The following is a 21177-nucleotide window of genomic DNA, read 5'->3' on the forward strand; positions in this document are numbered from 1 at the left end:
GATGATCCTTCCCTCCTCCACCCCCCGTCCCCAAAGATTTATTTTGGCTCCATGCTTGCCAGGAGTTTGGATTTGGCAGAAACTGGAAACTTTATCAGTTTGCTGGGCTCCTGAGCCTCCAGCAAGGTGAATGTCAAAGGCAACGGAAAATCTCCTCTGTCCCCTTTAAGTCAGCTTCAGAGGGGAGAAAGGGTTTGTTCAGGCGCAACCTTTGTTGCAGGGTTTGTTTCTGTGGGGATTATAGAGTCTTCTGTTACATGCAACGCAGTGGTGATGTTCATTTATTTAATAGTAATACGTATTTAATAGTAATACTGTACATATTTTCAGTCCCTTCTTGAAGATGGTCTGAAGTGCAAAATGATACTGACTTCACATGATTTGAATGGGAATCAGACTGGAAATGCTAGATAACCCATTTCAAATTTTAGAGAAAGTACAGGGAGTTAACCCCGGGGGGGTTAAGAATGCCCCATTTACGGATGACCCATAGTTAGAACAGAGCCTGTTGTAGCAAAATTCAAGCTAAATACACAGTGATTTGAGTTAAATACACAATGGTTCGAGTTCATTACACAGTGCTACTTATAGAGTATTATACAATAATACTGTTCCAGCTTACATACAAATTTGACTTAAGGACAGACTTTAGGGGCAGAACTTGTTCTTAAACTGGGGACTACCTGTAAAAGGTTGGTTATAAATGAATAAAGGGCCATTGCCTGAAATAAACCAAGGAGAAATTCATGCTCAACTGCCCCCTCCCCATTTGTTGTTGTTGTTGTTTGTATGTTTACAGGGCTTTTGAAAAGGTTCCTTATGAAAAAAGATATGTGAAGCAGACGGAGTACTTGAAGTTGTGCTAGATTTAATATTCGTTACTTCTCCAACCTAGTGCCCTACAAAGTTGGCTAGGGAAGCTGTGGTCTGACCTTGCCTGTGTTCAGAAGGTAAGATGGGTTGGGTCTAGTTCAGCGATGATGAACCTGTGACACACTTGTCAAAGGTGACACGCCACATTTTGAGTGACACGCCAGAGTTCAACACCCGACAACTGCTATTCTCCCTGTTTCAGTTACCAATGAAACTGAGTTTGTTTTACTCGTACTTCATTTTTGTAATTATTTGACCTTTCTTTATATAATACATAGCACCACACATGATTGCACTGTATTTTTTAAAAAATAAATATGTAAAGAATTGTTTCTTTTTTGTTTGTGGGGGGGGGTGACATGCCAGCAGAGTCAAGTTAGGCATTTTCTGAATTTTGACATGCTGAGCCCAAAAGGTTTGCCATCGTTGGTCTAGTTAGTACTTTGATAGGAGACCTCCACGGAATACCTGGGTTGTAGGCTTGACTGGGAACACCTTAGAAGAGGTAAACCCAGTTCTGTATTGCTGCCAAGACAATTATATGAGCATATCCATGAAATCACTAGGAATTACACACGCACAAGCACTACATCTGATCTTAGCTAAAAGGCCAAGAAGTGAGGAATTCACCAGGAACTGAGTCTGGCTGGATTGAAGGAGACCTTGTTTTAATTCCAACGTATGTGGAAGGCACCAGTTTGGGGAGCTCTTCCTTGTTCTTTTACCAAGCACTTCCTTATTTGGAACCTTTTTTTTTAATCCACTCTTGGCAGTGGTGGCTAGTGCTTACTTGGGTATAGCATAGCCATTTATTCCAGTTGTATGGAGGAACCACTTCATTGTAATTTTGGATTTCTGGCAAAAGATAAAGAATTCATGTCTACTGTAAAATGTCTCAGCTTGTCAGACCCTTAAGTGCTCTCACGCCATCACTTAGCTTGCTATTACTCATCGGTAGGTATGATTCAGCATGTTCAGGTGGTACATGAAGCCAATCTATGACGCTCAGGGCAGTGTCCTTTGAAAACTGGCACAACCACCTTTCAGACTTGAAAGAAAGTTCTTTCATGACAGCTGTACATCTAAAGCTCTGTGCCTTGCAAACAGCTTTGCATTCGTCAAAATATGGATTCATGTTAGGTAGAGAGTGTGGCACGTTTCTCTTCCACACACATGCATTCACACACTCATGAACAGGATCCTTTTAATCACTGGAAAGCCAAGAGCCCAGGGTTATGGGTCTAAAGCTCAAATAAGAAGGCTTCTGATCATAAAACATGGGGCTAATGCATTTGGTATGGCTGTAGTTTTGCTTCGTGTGCGCGCGCATGCACGCGCACATGTTCAGTGCATAGTGAGCCATGCAGTTTTTGGTTTTTGTATTGCATTGGCCCAGTTTTATGTTGAGAACAAGCTGAAAATTAAGAAATCAATAATTCTAATATTTCCCTCAAGCTTACATTTTTAATTTTTGTTGGCAGCACTGATATGAAAGCCTAGTGGTCAGAGAGTATGTCTTGGCCTAGAGACATTCCTGGTCTTGAAGTCCAGCAGCCTCTGTCTTCTACAATAAAAGTGTCCATAAGTGGTAGATAATGGATTGGCTAGGCTGAGTATAAATACATGGAGTCTTTCTGTCCTCATTGTCAAGTGTAGTGTCATCTGAAGATCAGCCTTCAAATTTCAGTAAGTAATCTCAGAAACCTTATAATCTACAAGCCAAAATAATCCTTTTTACACACATAAATGCTAAACCATACATTGTTTTGATTGATTTTAACTTAGCATATTGTGTGAAACAGCTACTCTGGCTTATTCAACAAACAGTGGTAAAAACAACCATGGTTTAGTGATGTATGAATGTAGACTAAATCATGGTTTAATCAGTAAGCCATAATTGCTGGATTAACCATTTGTCTTTGGCCATAAATCGAATTCAGCTGAGGGCCATATTTTCTCTCAGTATAATATATTGACTAAACTGGGCTTTTATATGGCAGACTAAGGTAGGAGTTACAGCTATCAGTTGCAAATCACAGCCTAGATTTACACAACACAGAGAGCCAAAATCAAATCAGTATAACTTGGTACATATGGGTAATTCTAACAAAACACAAAAATTAAATTTGCTGAAACTGCTCTTCATAAATCAGAAGAATCAAGAAATCCAGATGTGCATGCAGTTCACTGGGATTAGGCACATGAGCACCACGCTCTGCAATGCATCACTACACAGGGGAGTTGTAAATCAGACCTAGTGACTGAGTGGAAATGCAGTTCTTAGCCTCAACAGTTAAGAATTGTTTTCATGTGAAATTTATAGTGTTTCTTACCCGAAATGTTGAGACAAGAACTTTTCACTGGATCTCCAGTCAGTGTTGGTGAACTCTTTATTGAATCAAAACTTGATGGGGAAGTATTTGGTGGTTTAAGCATTTCCCCCTTCTGCTTCCCCTCCTCCTCCTCCTTTTTAAAAGACTAAAATCTGCAGTGGTTTTGCCTTCAGGAATTATTCGGCATCAGCCAGAACAAATTAGGTTTGTTTGATACGGTCCTGAAAAAGATTTGAAAACAAGTGACTGCATACATATAGAGTGGATTTACATCGGAAAAATATCTAGCAGCATAAATACTATAGTTGGTATATTTCTGGAATAGACAGCCAGAAATGTGGATTATATGTGAAGCCCTCTGTGTAATGAGCTGGCCTAATCCACCTGCTATTCAGTAATTAATCATGATAAGATTATACCCAGACTAATCCCTAAGATTAGGAGAGCAACTGTGTTAGAACACAAAATTAATCCAGTTGCTAGGTTTAAGAATGCCAAGTGCTTAGTTGAAAATGAAGGCAAGCCCATGTGTTCAGACAGCTAACAGGGCTCTACTGTGTTACAGACCATGAGTCTGTGTATATCTAAATGGGTATAAATAAAATCTTATATTGGTCAGTGACAAACAAGATAGGACAGAAGATAAGATCTAGGTGCAGTGTAAGAAACATAGGAGAACAAAGTAAAATTGTACATTACTAAAATCAGAAAATTAAGAAAATAGTTTCCTGCATAGGGCAATGGCAGCTGAGATAAAGATTATTAACATTAAAAAGCCATGAAGCTAGCACCTGCGGGATGGGAATCTTCTCAATAAGAGCCCACCAGGTTGGCCTGCATCCTGCTTTAGCAATGTAGCACTCTGCTAGGCTTAATGTGTAAACCAGCTGTCTGGGAGGGATGGGAGTTGTAGGCGAGCTATCTTGGAGGAAGTTGCTTTAAAATGATAATTCATAAACCAGGTGTATATACTTGTAGTTCTGTTCTGGGTTATCAGCCCAGATGGAAATATTACTTACAATATTTGAACTGTTTTGTTTTTAATACAGTTGCCCTGAATTTGATTTATACAAGGCATTTTGTTCAGCTTAGGGTTAGTAGTTACTACTTATTCCAAATCACTCCAGAGGCCACTGTTTTCTAGACTGTCTTAGACCCTTGCCAAAAAAATTGAAAAAAAATTGCCTTCACTGGATATAACTTTAATCAACAAAAGATAGAGATATAGATAGTACTACCTATAAGTCTGGATGGATGTACTTTTTGTTCAAAATTAGGAAGGACATGTTCGTTGCATTGTATCTTGCCGTCCTCCTAGGAGTTCAAGGGGATTCTTGGTACGGAATCCAGTTCTGTTTTGTCTCCTGAAAAGAAAAAAAAAATGATGTTCCTATTTGCATTGAAGACACTAAAAAAGAAAAAAAAACTCAGCAGAAATTAGGCACTTGCAGGTCTTGTATTTGTGGCTATGGAAATGTGCAGGAAAGGTGACATATTTTGTAAAGAAAAATGCAGGAAAACCCTTGCTGAAAGCTGTATTGTCAAAGTCATCTATATTTGACTATATTTGCAGACCAGTTAAATATCTGAAAGCGTTGATGACTTGGAAAAATGCTGGCAAAAATCCTTCAGATAAGAAATTGCTTAATTTTTTGTAGCAGTAACAACCAGCCAAGAAAAAGTCAGTGGAAATGTCTATTATATTGCTGCCTAATATTCGTGCAAAGTGAGCTTTATATGTAATTCTGTGCGAAGACAGGTGCGTCATTGCATTTTTTTTCTTCACTGAATCATCTAAACACAACTTGACACCTACCAGGTATGTTTGAACACAGTTCCCATCCCCCAGTCAACACAGCCATAGGCAATCTTGCTGTGGGTGATGGGAGTTGTGTCCAACACACGTTGAAGAAACCAGGTTGGGGAAGGCTGATCTAAAGCATAGGCCCAGTTCTACAGCTTATGTCATCTTCGCTGCTTGTTCTCATGGAAATTTCACTCCTCCGCTCTGCTTCATATTTATTAAGTGCGCTGTCTTTTATACTTTAATTGGACATATGCTATAATGAACATAGGTATTCATCCTTCACCTGTTCACAAGCATTTTAACAAACTTGAAAATATTAGGACACGTGATACTGGGGCCCTTGCCAATAATGCACTCACAGCTTCTTCACGGTTCAATCTGAACCTCATCAAAACTTGCACTAATTTTTTTCTTCCTCCCCAGCTTCTTAGCCTCTACTCCAAGACAATAAAAGGGTAAAAGGGATGGGGGGGTGAGGTGGGAAAGGGACAGTATTAACAGATAGGTTTCATCACATTTATAACTTCACATTTATCATATTAATAAGTTGCTGTTTTTTTAAGCCTACTGTACAATTTTTACAGTGGATATAAACAAATATGTGGATTTAATATACTGGTTGGCACATTGAAAAACAAGTTACCAAATGCTGAAAAGTTTAACTGTGGTTGTGAAGAGTCTGAAGAAGGAAGAGACAAGTGTTAACACTAACCAGAAAATTATCCAGTAATCCTATGAGATTTCTTTTTAAAAAATAACCCATCAGATAGTTATATTGTCTCTTTATTATCTAAATGGTGTGAATTATCCCCAAGCAATTTGCTAGAGCTGAACATTGGTACGGTAGTGTTTCCTCTCAAATAAAATTCCATATTCATTGACAATCTTAATGTTCTTTTCTTTGCCCGATGAAAATGCCATTTAGCTTATGGATAAACTGGATAAGGATCAATTTCTCCATTAAATGTTCATGCTCTGGGCTAGTATACCAGACAATTGAATAACATGGAAAGGCACATTTTAACAGACATGTTATGTTGGGATATTTTATTGTGCTCATCTGATGTCTGTTTCTGGGTATGAGTTCCTCCCTTGCTGTTGTTGATTTCTGCCATCTGCCTCCCTGTTCCCTAATTTGTGCTAAATATTGTTTATTATCTTTACAAGCAAGATTGGTCTGCATGTTACCTTCTCAGGGAAGAAATATGCGTTGCTGAAAATTCACTATATTTTGGTGTCCATCAAAAGCTATACCCTCCTTGCTCAGCAGTCAAGCAAACAGGAATAACTTTGAAGCACATTCATACTTTCTTCCTGTTATTTAGCTTCCTTAAAGTTGTTGCTCATCCACCACCCCGTTTCCTTCTCTGTTTTGAAAACATCTATTCATCTCTGAGGATAGTTAAATCCATTATTTTGTGTCCTGCACTTAGAACAAGATTCATCATTTCAAGTACAGTACATGAAGAGTGCTATCATATCCTCCCTAAGTCTCCTTTTATCAGGACTAAATATATTCAGCTCTTTCGGACTCTCTTCATTGGACTCTGTTTCTAGTCATTGGATCATCTTCATTGATTTCTCTTGCTCTCTTTTTCTGAATCCTTTTCAAAGTGTGGCACCCAGAATCGGACACAGTACTCAAGGCAGGGTATGACCAGAATAGAGCAGAATGGTTACTTTTGTGAAATTTGGAAATTATACTCCTGTAGATGCAGCCTAAAATTGCATTTGCCTTCCTTGCAGCTTCATCACACTGCTGGCTGTTCAAATTTTAATCAACTACTCTTCCAAGAGCTTTTTTCCCAAGTACTCTTATCAAGTCAATATTCCCTATCCTGTATCTGTGCATTTCATTTTTTGTTGCCAAGTGAAGTCTCTGTTAAATTTCATACTGTTATTTACAATTCTGTTCTTTAACATATTACTTCTCTCTTCTAGAAGTGCTAAACTTTGCAATACTGTGATTCCTTAAAATAATCAATAAGCTTGCATGACACCCCTCCTACCCAGTAAAACAAATGAAATCATTGTGGATAAGATTGGAAAAGAAATAAATATGCCACTTACTTTTAATAATGAAATTTTATACATTACCTGAGGTTTTCATATGTTGCAATATCATACTTACTTACTTTGGGATGGCAAAGCCCAGAACAAGTTTTGACAGTGCTCCCATTTTTCTTGTGGAAAGTGCTACAATGCACAAGTTGAGAATGCTCCTTTTCTTGAGTATTACTATATCGCCCAATCTTGTATCATCTGCACTCTGATCAGCATTACTTCTATTTCTTTATCAAAATTGTTAATGAAAATATTGAAAAATAGAGGCGCTAGCACTGATCCTTGTTGTAGCTCCGTTGATACAGTGGGGCAAAAAAGTATTTAGTCAGCCACCAATTGTGCAAGTTCTCCCACTTAAAAAGATGAGAGAGGCCTGTAATTTTCATCATAGGTATACCTCAACTATGAGAGACAAAATGAGAAAAAAAATTCCAGAAAATCACATTGTCTGATTTTTAAAGAATTTATTTGCAAATCATGGTGGAAAATAAGTATTTGGTCACCTACAAACAAGCAAGATGTCTGGCTCTCACAGACCTGTAACTACTTCTTTAAGAGGCTCCTCTGTCCTCCACTCATTACCTGTAGTAATGGCACCTGTTTGACCTTGTTATCAGTATAAAAGACACCTGTCCACAACCTCAAACAGTCACACTCCAAGCTCCACTATGGCCAAGACCAAAGAGCTGTTGAAGGACACCAGAAACAAAATTGTAGACCTGCACCAGGTTGGGAAGACTGAAGCTGCAATACGCAAGCAGCTTGGTGTGAAGAAATCAACTGTGGGAGCAATAATTAGAAAATGGAAGATATACAAGACCACTGATAATCTCCCTTGATCTGGGGCTCCATGCAAGATCTCACCCTGTGGGGTCAAAATGATCACAAGAACGGTGAGCAAAAATCCCAGAACCACACGGGGGGACCTAGTGAATGATCTGCAGAGAGCTGGGACCAAAGTAACAAAGGCTACCATCAGTAACACACTATGCTGCCAGGGACTTAAATCCTGCAGTGCCAGATGTGTCCCCCTGCTTAAGCCAGTACATGTCTGGGCCTGTCTGAAGTTTGCTAGAGAGCATTTGGATGATCCAGAAGAGGATTGGGAGAATGTCATATGGTCAGATGAAACCAAAGTAGAACGTTTTGGTCTAAACTCAACTCCTCGTATTTGGAGGAGAGAGAATGCTGAGTTGCATCCAAAGAACACCATACCTACTGTGAAGCATGGGGGTGGAAACATCATGCTTTGGGGCTGTTTTTCTGCAAAGGGACCAGGACGACTGATCCGTGTAAAGGAAAGAATGAATGGGGCCATGTATCGTGAGATTTTGAGTGAACACCTCCTTCCATCAGCAAGGGCATTGAAGATGAAACGTGGCTGGGTCTTTCAGCATGACAATGATCCCAAACACACCGCCCGGGCAACGAAGGAGTGGCTTCGTAAGAAGCATTTCAAGGTCCTGGAGTGGCCTAGCCAGTCTCCAGATCTCAACCCCATGGAAAACCTTTGGAGGGAGTTGAAAGTCCATGTTGCCCAGCAACAGCCCCAAAAGATCACTGCTCTAGAGGAGATCTGCATGGAGGAATGGGGCAAAATACCAGCAACAGTGTGTGAAAACCTTGTGAAGACTTACAGAACACGTTTGACCTCTGTCATTGCCAACAAAGGATATATAACAAAGTATTGAGATGAACTTTTGATATTGACCAAATACTTATTTTCCACCATGATTTGCAAATAAATTCTTTAAAAATCAGACAATGTGATTTTCTGGATTTTTCCCCCATTTTGTCTCTCATAGTTGAGGTATACCTATGATGAAAATTACAGGCCCCTCTCATCTTTTTAAGTGGGAGAACTTGCACAATTGGTGGCTGACTAAATACTTTTTTGCCCCACTGTAGTTCAAAAGAATATTATCATCTGAAAATGTTAGCTTTTGTTGCACAATCATATTTATATAGTCCACTACTTTCTCCCAAAACTTAATAAGCATAGGACATTGTGAAAATGTTTGCTTTAAAGAGGCATTGCCCTCCATATCTCCAACAATCCTTTTTGACAATCCTTTTCTATACAGACATAGTGGAGTCCAATAAATCCTAAATATTACTTTTTGTTGTATAAGTCATAGTCTGAGGTTCATTGACACCCTTGGTATAGAAGTTAAGATACTCTTCCATTGTCTAGGCAATATAGAAACCTCTAATTCTTTATTCCACTCATCCCTTAGCATCTGCATATCAAACTGATTTATTGATGCAAATATCTATGCAAACTAATAGGTTTTTTAGTTTTAAAGGATTTAATAAGTTGTTCTAATATCTCAGGTACCTCAGAAGTTGAAAATGCTGCTGGTCCAAAGAGTGTTGTTAACAAATGTTGTAACTGTAAATATTGTCATTGGGTTACATCTGATACATGATATTTATCTCTTAACACAGAATACGTTTATAGATAATTCTCCTTATGGTCTGCTATAGAATCTTCCTAAATATCAGTGTCAGACTGATTGGTCTGTAGTTTATCAGATCATTCTTTACCCCACTTGTTGAAGATAGGGATAATATTTGCTGTCTTCTAGTTAACTGTAATCCCAGTTTCTCAGGATTCCTCAAAGATAATACATAAGAGTTTGGCCAGGATTTCAGTTAGTTCCTTCGATACTTTAGGATGCAATTCATCTGGTCCTGGAGATTTAAACTCATTCAAAGAAAATAGAAAACTATCATTTGCAAGCTGCAATCTTGCCTCTTCGTTCTGTTCTTCATAATTTCCTGCTGGACCACGTACTTCTTTTAGAGTTAGATGTAGGCTAACCAAAGTAGAACCAAAGCAGAAGTTGAGGAACTCTGCTTTTTCTTTATTAGCTGTTAATATTTTGCTTTCTTCACTGAACAGCTGGTTTAAAAATCTTTCTTTTCCTTTTATTCTGAACATATCAAAATAAGACCTTTTGTTATTTGTTTAGTGTCCTTCATGAACCTCAGCTCATTCTGGGGTTTGACTTTCGCAGCACCAATTCTGTGCTACCCCTCTGTACTCTTTCTTTGTGATTACTAGGTTTGATTTGTGACTCCTAGACATACCATGTCTTAGAAGTTGTAAAATCATACCCAAAAATATAGAAGCTGACCATTCTCAGCTTAATTTTCTGAAGCTGCTTTGAAAATGTGCCTGATCAGGCAATATGTATCGGTGTGTGTGATTTCAAACACTGATCCCTGAAAAAAGCAAAGAGCATGAGAGATAGAAGGCAAATGAAATTGCTGAAATCTCTGTACAAAAGCAGGAGAGCTGATGATCTTACAGAGGGGCTTGCTGAAACTCATGCTGTTAGTCAAATTTGATGCAAGCAGGATCTCTCACAGGAATTTTTTTCTTGCTGAAAATCAGAGTTACCCAAGAAAGAGGCTCAAACCAGCTTAGGGTTGGAGGGATGTGAAAGAGATGAATCTGCCATTTTCCTACTTCTCATCCAATCTAGAGTGGTGTTTGTTTTGTAGGTCACTGCATGTCTGGAAAAAGTCATAGAAGAGTTTACACTGGGCAGCTGGATGGTAGCTTCTTAACAAGGCCACATTGTAAAACCAGGAGTAGGCAATTTAAGAAACAAAAGATAGCTTTTATGTAGTACTTTGGAGGTGCTTGTGCAAATTTTGCAGGCATGTCCCTCTTTCCTTAACTCAAGTTATTATAAGGGGGAGGAGGGATAGCCCTGCCTATTGAGCTACAAGCTTTTTGGAAAAAGGATGTATAAAAGTGTATAAAAGGGTGTACATGTGGCCGCACTCTTGTATGAGAACTAAGCTCTGAAAAATAAATTTTGCTTTACAAATGGCTGTATTAATTTCTAAAGTTAAAATGGAAAGGCTTGTTTAGGTTCGGTCTGAACCCTGAGAAATGTTTTTAAATGGCACTTAAGAGTCTTTTTTTGTTGGAGTGTCCTTCATCTCCTCTCCCAAGTGTCCACAGAGCTACTGCTCCCAGGGGCTAGAGCTTCATGAAGGAAAAATCTATCAGAAGTTGCTTGACATGAATCTTAATGGAGATGCATAACTTCCATTAGGTGTAATTGCCTCCGGTTTCTGAGGCAGTTAAACAGATTAGAAGTGGGTTTACACCTGAAACATGAATGTTCTCCTTGCTGAGTAGGTAAGGGCACAATAGAAAGATGATACTTGCTCTATTGATCAGAACGCACAGTGGTCTTAGGAGCCTTATTGTGACTCAATGAAGTGCCACCCTGCCATGGCTAGAACCAGTACATGAACTGCAGAAAAGCAGTTTGAAACTCCTAGTTTCTGGCATCTGCGTTGAATTTGTGGTTGTTTTTTGAGGTCATGCCCAAGGAAGCCAGCAAAGGTGCTCTTTGCCAGATCAGTAAAACCACACGATGTATATACCCCAGAAAATCCCTGTTCTTTTCACTGTTGAGCCTGTTTTGTAAGTGTGATGGGTTTTCTGTTTGAAAAATCTTGTAATGGGATGCAAACTGGTGAAAGTTCACAGTTCCGCCTGGGAACTTGGTGGAACGGCAGTAGGTTTCTAGCTAAAACACTTCAGCAATTGTGTGTCTATAGTCCAACACTTTTTGCACATAATTACTCTTTTGCATTGATCTCAGTGGTATCCACGGGGGAACAAGGGGGGGGGGCAAAGTGATGAAAGAAGCATCGTGGCATTGAAGTACAAGCCCCACCCTTTTTCTACATGCCCTGTGGTATCACACTCAAGAAGGGCAGAGCTTGGGCTGCAACATTACTTTTGTCATTCTGATGAAAAGAGCAAAATTATGTGGATGTTGTTGACTGGTTTCCTCTCCTTCCTTGTCCTCTCCTATTGGAAATTCAGAAGTGTGTGTGTGTGGGGGGGGGGAACATTTACGAAAGTGTTGAAATTTCCAGTTTGATATTCACCTTTGTTTATATGCTTTTTGTATTAATGAGAACCTTTTAAACCAAAAATGATTTGATATATTACAAATGTCAGAAGACCTTTGCCGGAACAAACCAAAGCTTCATCTAGTCTGGCATCCTGGTTTTCAGAGTAAGAAACCAGGTGTAGAGTTGGAGGTATTAACCATCCCTTTTTCATAGGAAGCAAATCTCTTGTTATTGCTCCCTAGTATCTTGTCTCTGAAACCTGAAGGTAGCACCATCATTAATAGCAATTCATAAGTTTTCCCTCCATGATTTTGATTAACTTTTTAAAGTCATCTAGGCTGGTGCTCATCACTACGTCTTGTGTAAGATTGTGTAGCAGTCATCCCCAGAATCTTAACAGAAGAGTGGGGACTAAAGAAAAGCTAGTTACATTTTCACTGAAAGCCCTCATTTGAAGAGCTAGGTTTGCTTAAGGTGGATGCCACATGGGCTTCCTTGGGAAAAGCATTTCATAGGTGCAACAAGCAAAATTTTTTTTTAAAAGTCCTGTTCTGCCACATTCAGTTTACACATCAGTGAGAAGAATCCCTGGACTGACCGGAGTGCATGAAAGGATACACAGCAGTTCTTATGATTTGCAAGGTTTTTTTTTTTAAATTTACGTTTTAAACCTAGGAACCATCATGTGTAAATGAATCTAGACACAAATAGGTAATCAATGAAGATGCATATTCTGTCTGACCAACCCCAGGCAGCAGCCCAGCAGCAGCAACATTTTAGGGCAAATTAGTTTCTCATTGAGTTTAGGATCTGGCTCAGAGAATAGAGGGTGGATTTCTCTGTTGGCCCAGGAGCCAAGTTAATTTTTGTTAGAAATAAATACTAGTCAGGGTGGACCTTGTTTGGCTTTATATCTGAATTTGCTTTTAAAATCCTCCAACTGAAAATGCATTATTAAAACTCAGCCACGCAAACAAAGGGAAACCCTCCCCAGTCCCCTATGTTCCAGACTTAAACTTAAAAAAAAAAAAAAAAAACTGTAGGCAAGTATGAAATAAACCATGTGTCAACACAGGCCAGCTGCTTTATCTAAGCTACAAATTCTAAATTGTAATTTAAACGGAAATAGAATTGGGCAGCTGGAGGATCTTTTGACAGCTCTTGATTTGTATATCTAATTTTAATAAGAATGGAGATATGTAGCTGCCTTAGAAAGAGACCAGGTTCACCATGTTTATCCAGATACTGGATTATCTGATTTTCTTTCTTTCTTTCTTTCTTTCTTTCTTTCTTTCTTTCTTTCTTTCTTTCTTTCTTTCTTTCTTTCTTTCCTTCCTTCCTTCCTTCCTTCCTTCCTTCCTTCCTTCCTTCCTTCCTTCCTTCCTTCCTTTCTTTCTTTCTTTCTTTCTTTTTCAGTGTTATGCTTTCGCAAAAGTCTAATCCCTTGATTAATTTAATATATGGATTTTGTAATTTATGAAAGGTGTTTTTAGAAGCATTCACCACTCTTATCTAATTATTACTCAAGTTAAAAACAGACCATGGTAGTTAAAACATCAGTCTTGGTTTACTGAATTTGTTTATTCATGAGTCCAGTTGCAGTGAGTGATATTTCTCACTGAGGATCTCTGAGTTTTGTGCTTTGGTTTGGATCCACCAGTTTCTTGACAGCCTTTTATTTGACTCAACTCAATAATGATCAAATATTCTATGAAGTTAAGAATACTCTCTTGTAAGCAGCAGCCTGACTTTTTCATTTGCTTAATCGTATTATCTGGTAGCAAAGGTGAAGGCTTTTGTTCCAGACCCCATTGTTAGAAGTGGCTCAGGATATATTTGTGTATAAACCACGTGTGTGTTCTCTCTCACAAAGGTGCATACAGTTGAGGAGCAACTACTCATTAGTGTTATAATATCTAAATACAGGTATTTGTTAAACTCAGTGGGTAACTACTGTCACTTTTCTTTCTCTCTCTTTCTCTTTGGTTTTCTCCAATAAACACCCGGAAGAATTGTTTAGTTTCTGGAACCTCGCATCACAATTTATATTTACAAAAACATTGTCATCTAGCAGTAATGGATTTACTCAATTCGCAATTGAATTTCGTTGTTTTATAATGACCTAACTAAGGCTCTGTTTGTGGAATTTAGCTGCTGTGGTCAAACAGTGAAAAATGAACAGTTCCCCCTGCAGGAATGAGATTGGGCAGATGGCGGCGGCTGCTGCTTCAAAATCACATTTTGTGAAGTCTCAGTCCCCTGCCCCATTCAAAGGTGTTTTATTTTGCAAATGTTACCTAAACTTAAAAAGGCAGACAAGTCTGAGGCGTGTGCAGAAGAAATGCTGAATTGACAGTAAAATCACCAATATGTGTCATTGTGTTGTTAAAGTGGGGAGCAAAAGAGCAAGTGGCAAGGACTTACTTCACAGGAGTGGGTGGAGAGAAGGGGAAATACAACCCCAACAGGCATCTTCTTTTCTTCATCAGTGTCTTGAAATACACTGTGACTCCAGTGGATGTCTACTCTTGCCTTCTCTTCCAGCATTTCAACACTTGCAACCCAGTTGCGATTCCTATCCTGGCTAGGAATTCTGGGCCTTCATAATTCCAGTACCTATGGAGGGCACCAGATTGGACAAAGCTGTGGTGTGGTGCAGGCTTGAGAATGCATTACAGGAACCCTTAAACAAAACCAGCATTTAACATTAGCCTGTTTGACAGGTTTTTATAAGTTTAATTTACTCCTTTTTTTTTTCATTTTTGGCACATGTGAAGGCTGAATGATCAAATTTTAAAAATGCATTACTCATCTTAGGCTTCCCGCTCACCCCATCTCATGTCATTTTAGTGTAGTCTTTTTTAAAGAAAGGCAGCTATTACGGTGACAGCCTCTGTGCTGCAGGGGGACGGGAGAGCACCCAAGATACTTATCTATCAGCAGCCAATCAGGGAAGTAAATGGATGGTGTTTTCAGCTGCAGGGCTTCTGCAGATAAAACCTGCTCTTGTTACCGGGAGAAATTACTCTTGCCTGATGCACACTGTTGTCTTTGAGCTAAGCACCCGGCCTTTGACACAGCTCTGACAGCACTGCTGATTACAGTTTGGACCCACATAGACAGAAGATACGGAGCAGACGGTCTTTCTTTGAGTGAACTGTTAAAGTGGCAATAATAAGCCAGTCATTACAAATGCTTATGGGGAGGGAGGGGGGAAGAGAAAGAAAGAAAAAAGAGAAGGAAGGGGGCACCCCCTCATTTTGCACTTGTCATCTTTAGCAATTTGCATTTAATGAACCCCTTGAATACAGCTTAAATTACGTGTCAAATGAGGGACAGAGTTGGCTTACACTTGAGTGGTCCAAAATACCCCCCCTCCCAAAAAAACCCACCCTGAAGATGAAACAATAATTACTCTGGAATTGTCATCCTGTAAGAGTAGGGAGGAGTTGGCAAGGGCTTTGAAGAACATTAGGGTGTTAAGAGCTGCTTTGCTTAATCACACAAAGGCCTCTCTAGCTCAGCTGTACTCATGTCTTGTTTCCTGTTAATCTGCACTCTCCCTTCATACATAACATTTGGCCATGTTACTGAAAGAAAGAGATTTGCTTTCGGAGCTAGATTTCCTAAGATTTCTAAGTGTTTCCTAGAATTCTCTTTCTTGGGAGTCCTCTCTCTATCTGTTAGGAAAACCTAATTTATCTTCTTCAACACCATTGTACTGTATAGGGGATTCTGGATAAGTTATAGGACAGTTCATGTGGAAGATCAGACCTGTTTGATACTGTACTTGCCTTGCTGTGTGATGGGTATAAAGCAGGCAGTTGCAGAGTGTCTTTACCATTACTGATCTTCAGAAGAACTTCTCTAGAATAAATGTAGGCAGACGTCCCCCCTGTTAACTCAAGTCTGATATGAAGTAATGGCTAGGGCCTGGGAAGGCCAGATGTAAAGTGGTAGCACAGGCAAGTGAAATCTATTGCATTCTGCACCCCATCAGTCAAATAATGGAATGACCTAAATTTACAAATACAAATTTATATCTGAGATCAAGGTCTTTAACAAAAAATGAAGAGGGAATGTCTTTTTGTTGCTATTATAAAATAATTTGGAGTTAGAAACCATTGGCAATAAATTGCAAATCATATCTCTCAATTGATTGCTCACCCACTGGTCTTTGCTATAGAGCATTGTTAAAAATCACTATCCTAGATTAATTTGTAAACAACTTTATTGACAGTTCATAGAAATAATAGGTATACCCAATGGACAATAACATGAAAAATGTTGGGGCTTAAATCTTTTACTTAAATGACATACTAAGCTTGATTAGAACTTTTAATTTACAGTTAAATTATATTTTAGAGGCCATCTAAGTAGATTTAAGAAGCAGTAATCATTAGACTCAGTAAAGTTTGTTTCTGAATATATCGTTTTGCTGCTAAAATGGATACACATGTATTAGAAAAGTAAACAGATCCTATATAGTAATTAGTAAATTGCTTTAGACAAAATGCTCACACAAACACATAGAATATTTCAAACACTTCTAAACTGATTCATATAAATTCTGTAATGCATTAAGTATCTCTTGATGTTCTTATTAGGAAGCCTGTTAAGTGTGGTTTGGATGGCATGATAATTAAGTGGATATATAGCTGACTTGAAAATTGTGTTCAGAGGACACTCAGTGGTTATTGTATTTAGCAAACTGAAGGGAGGTATTGAGAGGGAAGCCCCAAAGTTCTGTCTTACACTCTTCAACTTTTGTATTGATGTGTAAGATGAGGAAATAGATGGAATACAATAATGTCTGTGAAAAAAGATCCTGGAATAATGGTTGATAGCAAATTGAATATAAATAAATAGTATTATATAGCTGCAAAAAAGGCAAATGCCATTTTAGACTGCATCAACAGAAGTATAATTTCTAAATCAAAGGAAGTAATTATGTTTATTCTTTGTTGGTCAAGTACTACATCCAGTTCTATGCTTTAAGTAAGATTCAGACAAATTGTTTCAGATTCAGAGAAGGGCAATGGTGATGATTGGGGTCTTGAAAGTAAGGCCTAAGAAGAGGGATTAAAGGAACTGAGAATACTGATCTTTGAGATCACCAAAGAGGGGGATAATAGCAATCTTCAAATATCTACAGGGATGTCACACAGAAGAAGATCAAGATCTTTTTTTTTTAACCCAGAGGGATAATTATTTCGAGTTACAGAAAGGCAGATTCTGGTTGGTGGTTAGGAAAAAAAACCTAACAGTAAGAACAATGGAATCAGTTACCAGGTTACTGGTAGCCTCTTTTTCATTTTATGTATTCAAGCAGAGGCTGGACAATCATCTGTTGGAGATGCTTTAATTGGATTCTTGCAGTTACCAGACATCCGGCAAAAGGAGGACATGTCCTCTTTTTTGTCTTCATCTCCTCTGTCTGGCAGGCATAGCCTTAAAATCAAATATTGTCCGGCTTTTTGAGTATCTTTTTTTTTATTTTGGACTGTTTTCACAACAGTAGTCACAACTTTCGTGTATTGTGACCTTGTAAAGTATCTACTTCTTTCTTTCCCTCATCTGTCAACAGGCTCAGCAACCTGGATTTACATTATTTAATTTATTTCCTGATTCCAGCGATCAGCTTCAATCCAGCCTTTTCAAATCTATGATTACTGTAGCTGATTCTGTCAAAAGAATCATTCTTATCAAATACAACATGAAGAAAGTTACCTGTGAGAAGTTCCATACGTGTGTTCTAGAAAATAAATATTTGTTAGAAATATATTGGGATTGAAAAAAGTTGTTCTGATGCTGGAAAAAGGAATTTCATATACATGTAGCCTAAATACCTTTTTTTTTTTTGCCGTTTTTGCTGTAATTATTGTCTGTAAGTTAAACAGTGTGTCCTCACACACACACCCATTTCTCCTCATTTCCAATAGTCTATGTCCTCCTTTGCTGGTGCAGATATCTGGTAACCCTAAGTGAGCAGGACATTGAATGTGATGGCCTAAATGGTCTCTTCTAACTGGGTCTTATTATTTTAAAGACAATAAAAATAAAGTTGTGGAATGTCTTGATAATAACATTGATTTTATTTAACCATAGTTAGCCTTTCATGAACACATCTGTACAGCTAGTCAATTTTTTAAGGAGCGTTGTGTTTAACCAAAAATTAACTGGAGCAAAACGTTTTGTAGCTCTGTGGAAGTGTTCAAATATCACTTGCCTAATGTCTGTTGGCACATATTTTGGAGCTTAGAAGCATCATTGGTAAAGTCCTTTTTCTCAACTGATGAATCTACAAAGACATTTAGAAAGAAATTGATCTTCTATCTGCCACTAGAGTACATGATAATGGGGTTATAATGGCCTTCTAGGAGGCTATTTAAAGGGAATGGAGAACTGCATCCTGGAAATGAACCTTGTGAGTTTGAACCTGTGTTGCTTTGAAGTGTTTTAAATAACCTGAAAGACTTGTTTAAAAATAGTATCCAAAGCTAAGAGAGCTTTTCTCTCTGTTTCAGGTTTTAATAGCGGATGACTACTCTGATCCTTTTGACGCCAAGAGTGAAGTCAACAAAACGGGCAAAGGAGAAAACACTGGCTATATGGAACCATATGAAGCTCAGAGGATCATGACAGGTAAGGATGTCACAAGGAGCATCTACAGTGCTACAGAAGCCACATTTCTACCTGCTTTGTTTCTCTACAACTGACTTTTCAGGAGGGTTTACTTAACCGCAGTCTCCAGGGCTGATATATTTTCTACTTGGAGGATTTATGTTGGTTAAGTTATTATTCTCAAACATCATTATGCTCATTTTTGCTTTTCCTATTAATCTGGAGAGTTTCAATGTATGTTTCTAAGTAATACCTTCATTTTCTTCCATCCATGAGTCTTTATGTTGCATTTACTGTACAGTGTACGTGCTGAATATATACAGTCTTAATGGCTTGCTGTTGTTTTTAAGGTGCGACAAATAGGTTCTTGTTTTTTAAGTCTAATGCAGAATCTTTCATTCACTATAGATAATGACACTTAATGTCTTTAACTTCTGCTCTTCAAATGTTAATTATCACTCTGAATAAGAGATTCATAATAAATACAATGTAAGAAAAGCCATGAGGGTTGCATTGCTAATCATGATGTACATTAACAACCATGTCAGACAAGACAACAGCTGTAAATGTGTTGCCATTTTATGAGGTTTAAGCAAGTTGGCTGTGCAGCTAATTTATGTGCAGAGCTGTAGGGCTCTTTGGTATGGAGGCATAACCATTTCTAAAAATCCGTGATAATTGATGAGCAATTGCACTTTCCATTAAAAGATTAAAAATACACATATTCCCCAAAGGATAGGCATATATTCTGAGCTTATAATGTCATGCCCCTGAGCACTAAATCCCCAGCAACACCTCTCTCAGTGCCTGCCAAGCTATACCAGGGTTCTTTTTATATATATGTGTGTGTGTGTGTGTGTGTGTGTGTGTATTCGTTTCTTTTAGTTAAATAAATAAAAGGGAAACAGGCCTGTTGCAAAGCATGGCGCCTGTCTCCAGTATCGTTCTTTAATTCTGAAAATGTTCCTAGGTGTCACATAGAACCAGAGGCATTTTTACAACTAAAAGTAATTGGGTGATTGCATCCCAGTGCTTCTGGAAAAGTATGCCCAACTTTCCAGAAAAAAGATAAAAGGTGAGCTCAGACAGTAGAGAGTATCCAGAGGGTTAGAAGGACCTTATCCATTTTAGGGGTGGCTATGCCTTCTATGCCAGCCTTTTTGAAAGAGTACCCATGGCATATTCTGAACATTCCAAATATGCCGACTGTCACAAAAAGTTTGGGAATCTCTGACATACAGTACATAATGGAGAACATATAATGCTACAGGGCTTACTGACAACACAGCTGTTGATATCTTCTGCTTTAGAAGCTTGTATTATAGACTTTCATATGGCACTTTTTCCCCTAAGTGGAATTCCTGTATTGAGTCATCCCTGTCCAGCTGTATTGTTTAGTTCTTAGTGTGTAGACTGGGGACTTCATGCTTCTCTTTCCTGATCCTCATGGTTGGAAGAAGAGGGCAGGGAGACACTACCCTGTGTACAAAAGTCTAACCTCATAATAAACACTAATAGACCTGAAGGAAGGAATGAAGATGACTTGCCACATGGGTGCAGTTTTGCTTGTGAGGATTGCAGTGTGGAAATAATAATAATAAGACCTGAGATGAATTGAAAGTTGAAGGTGAAAGTGAAAATGCAGATCTGCTGCTCAGTATTTAAAAATAACTAAGGTTATGTCAACAAGCAATGTCAACACAATGCAAACAGGCAGAAAAGATGAAGTAGTACAGGTTATCTTCCTAGGCTGAAAGATTCATAGGGATGCAAACTGTAGTTATGAGATAAAGAAATGTCCCTTACTTCAGAGAAAGACTATGACAAATTTAGACAAATTATTAAAGTTTGGATTGACAACAAAAGTGAATATTGTCAAAGTCAGGTTTTTCCCAGTTGTAACATAGGGCTGTGAAAGCTGGATCATTGGAATGGCTGGATGGAGAAAAACTTACATTTTTGAATTGTGGTGCTGGAGAAAAATTTTTGGAATACCTTGAATGCAAGGAAAGCAAACAGTTCAATACTAGACAAAGTAAAATCAGATTGTTTACTGGAAATTCAGTATTCAGTAATACTGAAGCTAAATCTTAGATATTTTGGACACGTATTACAGAAGAAAGAGATTGGAGAAGACCCTATGTGCGTGCTGAAAATATGGAAATGTGGTTAGTAGTGAAGAAATGATTTGTTAAAAGTTTGTTGACTGACACATGGCAAAGAAATTCAATTGGCTCCTTTTAAATGTATTTAAATTTACAGAACAGCACAAACAGCACCCTGTTTGGAAAACTAAATTAGGATAAGCTGCCCTTCTAGAATGAGAGCCTTTGCTGTTGCTGCAAGAGGGTAAGCAGTTAGGAATAGATCAATTTCCAGGGATCCACAAAAATGTAAGAAAGAAAGAATCATTTTTATTAATTCAATATGCATTGCTAATTTTAAAAATTCAAATGTTTGAATGTTTCTCACTTTGTGTTTTATGTTGCTATTCAAACTGCCTTGAACAGGGATATAAATATCTTGAACCTGGAATTTCTACTTCCTTGCATGTGCTCTTTTTTCTTGTTAACTATATGTGCAAAA

General features: G+C 38.3%; 1 protein-coding gene across 1 annotated transcript in view; it reads left to right on the forward strand.

Annotated features, from left to right (window-relative positions):
- The window catches only part of SHB (SH2 domain containing adaptor protein B), a 142197-nt gene that overhangs the window by 31814 nt on the left and 89206 nt on the right, over window positions 1-21177 (forward strand). The window contains exon 2 of the mRNA XM_088129830.1: window positions 18495-18612. Within this exon, the coding sequence (XP_087985956.1) occupies window positions 18495-18612 (118 nt within the window). The remainder of the gene's footprint in view (window positions 1-18494; window positions 18613-21177) is intronic.

This window comes from Python bivittatus, unplaced genomic scaffold, assembly GCF_059951505.1.
Source record: "Python bivittatus isolate LINGU-HERP-01145 unplaced genomic scaffold, Pbiv_v1 ctg000850_np1212, whole genome shotgun sequence".
Taxonomy (NCBI): Eukaryota; Metazoa; Chordata; class Lepidosauria; order Squamata; family Pythonidae; genus Python; species Python bivittatus.